Raw genomic sequence first — 2,131 nt, forward strand, 5'->3', positions numbered from 1 at the left:
CCCCCTCTCTCTTAAAATATGTATTGGTTATAATCATTGCACTGACTAAAACACAAAAGCACCTGGACTTAACTACAAACCAACAAAACCTATTTATGCAACAATTGTAGAAATTTGATTCATAACCGATATAACCTTTACTCAAATTCTAAAAGACTGGTTAAAATCAATTTGGTGGTATAAGAAGTGATTAATGTGAAAAAGATGGAGGATATTTCATCGCAGACGAACACAAATACATAAGAGTTTCACAGAAGGAGAAAAGGGTTGAAACATAAAATTCTACCAAACGTAAAAAGAACAGAAAATAAAAAACCCTAAGCTGCTTAACACGATGAACAAGATAATGTCCAGAATCACGATGATAAATTGAAATTCATTAGTCCATTAGAAACTTCTCTAACCTTTCTTCACTCTCGCAAATTCTTGGCCGGAAAAGCTTCCTCCGCCGGTATATAGAATATATACTCAATCAGAAAGGACCTCTTCCACCTGAATTCCCCGGCCAACCTTCCACCGGAAGTTGCACATTTGGTTGCATATTCATCGGTAAATTAAAGAACGGAAGTCCACCTCCTCCTCCGCCAGCAACCTCCGGAAACAAATTACCTCCGCCGTTAGCTCCTCCTCCTCCTCCGAGATGTTGCTGCTCATCTTCTTCCAAAGGAAGTCTCTCATAAGCAACATTAGTAAACGAAGCAGCGATTACAATCACCGGTCCAGCCGCCGTAAGCTCACCAACGACGCTTCCTCCAATGACCTGTCCTTGTCCTCCGGCCACGAATATAGTCAAACTCGTTGCTCCGGGAGGAGCCGGAGGAGGAAGAAACGATCCGGAGAGAGAAAGAATCTCGAACGTTCCTTGTAGCGTCACAACCGCTCCAGCCGCGGATGGCTGACGTATGCTGACGTTTGTCACCGTTCCGCTACCGCTCAAAACGCAGATCCCTCGCTGCCTTCGACGAGCGTAAGTCGCAACGCAGTCGAAAACGTCGCAGCCGTTTGTTACTTCAAGAATGTGAGCTCTAAGAGTGTTTGCGCTCTCGCGCGTGATTATTACCGGAGGTTTCGGTTTGTTTTTGGATCCCGGTGGTCTGCCACGTGGACGACGGCCAACACCGTCTCCTCCTCCTCCTCCGCCATGACCTCCTCCTCCGGAGCTTCCTGATCCTCCTCCACCTGAGGCTAAGTCAAGACCTTGGTGGTTGTTGTCTTCGTCGTCGGCGGTGAAATGACCTATTCCGACGCCAGGAGTGACGTCACCGGAAGAGGAGTTGTGGTGAAGGTGGAGATCGGGACGAAGGAGCTGGTGATTAACGTAACGAAAAGATGTGCCTAGATCAAGACCAGCCATGCTCACATCAAAAGCAAAGGAGAGATTTTAATTTGTAAAAAAAATTATATAAAAACCACGCACACACACAACAAGATTAAAATAAAGCTTCTCTTCTATGTAGATTTTCTATATTTTTTTCTTTTAAACGCACAAAAATATAAACTAGAAAATAGTGAGAGAGGATTGAGGAGAAGTTAGGAAGGCGAAAATGGAAGGAGAAAGGGAAATGATAAAAAGTAGAAGGAGAAGGTGAGACTAAAATATAGCATTAAAGAAGAAGAAAAATATGTTTGTGTATATATAGATATATGTATGTAAATGTAGTCACTTGTCTAACCTAAACGCTTACAAATATTTATTTAATATATAATTCGTCTTGGTATCGACTTTAATTCAAAATTTCACCTCTTTGAGAATTTTATGTCGTTTTGTGTGTTTTGGACTCTCCACTCTTCTTCTCCAAGGGCGTGAACCATACGCGAGTACCATGGCATTAGCAACAAAATATCAAAAGAGAACTTAGACGTACACCTATATAATTTCTTTTAAAATAGAGATCTTTTATAGAGATAAAATGCTCCAATTTATACATCTATAATAAAAATTTCTATTTTAGAGTAAAATATAGAGAAAAATTATTTTTTGCCTCTATAACTAAAGGTGAAAATAACATATATCTATATTTTCTCTTATAAATAGAAAAACTCTGTTATAAAGGCATACATTGGAGTATTTTCATCTCTACAATATAATTTCTCTATTTTAAGGAAAAATATAGAAATATAAATATGGATG

At 39.8% G+C, this 2,131-nt stretch overlaps 1 protein-coding gene across 1 annotated transcript; it reads right to left on the reverse strand.

The window, feature by feature from the left end:
* Positions 1-203: 203 nt before the first annotated feature.
* On the reverse strand, positions 204-1,586 carry LOC106304217 (AT-hook motif nuclear-localized protein 23). The gene has a single exon (XM_013740617.1). The coding sequence runs from the start codon at positions 1,352-1,354 to the stop codon at positions 473-475; it is 882 nt and encodes a 293-aa protein (XP_013596071.1). The 5' UTR covers positions 1,355-1,586; the 3' UTR covers positions 204-472.
* Between the last annotated feature and the right edge of the window lie 545 nt (positions 1,587-2,131).

Source organism: Brassica oleracea, chromosome C7 (assembly GCF_000695525.1).
Source record: "Brassica oleracea var. oleracea cultivar TO1000 chromosome C7, BOL, whole genome shotgun sequence".
Taxonomy (NCBI): domain Eukaryota; kingdom Viridiplantae; phylum Streptophyta; class Magnoliopsida; order Brassicales; family Brassicaceae; genus Brassica; species Brassica oleracea.

Bases quoted from the DNA above. Each gene is read 5' to 3' on its own strand.
- LOC106304217 (XM_013740617.1), bottom strand. From the start codon at position 1,354: ATGGCTGGTCTTGATCTAGGCACATCTTTTCGTTACGTTAATCACCAG.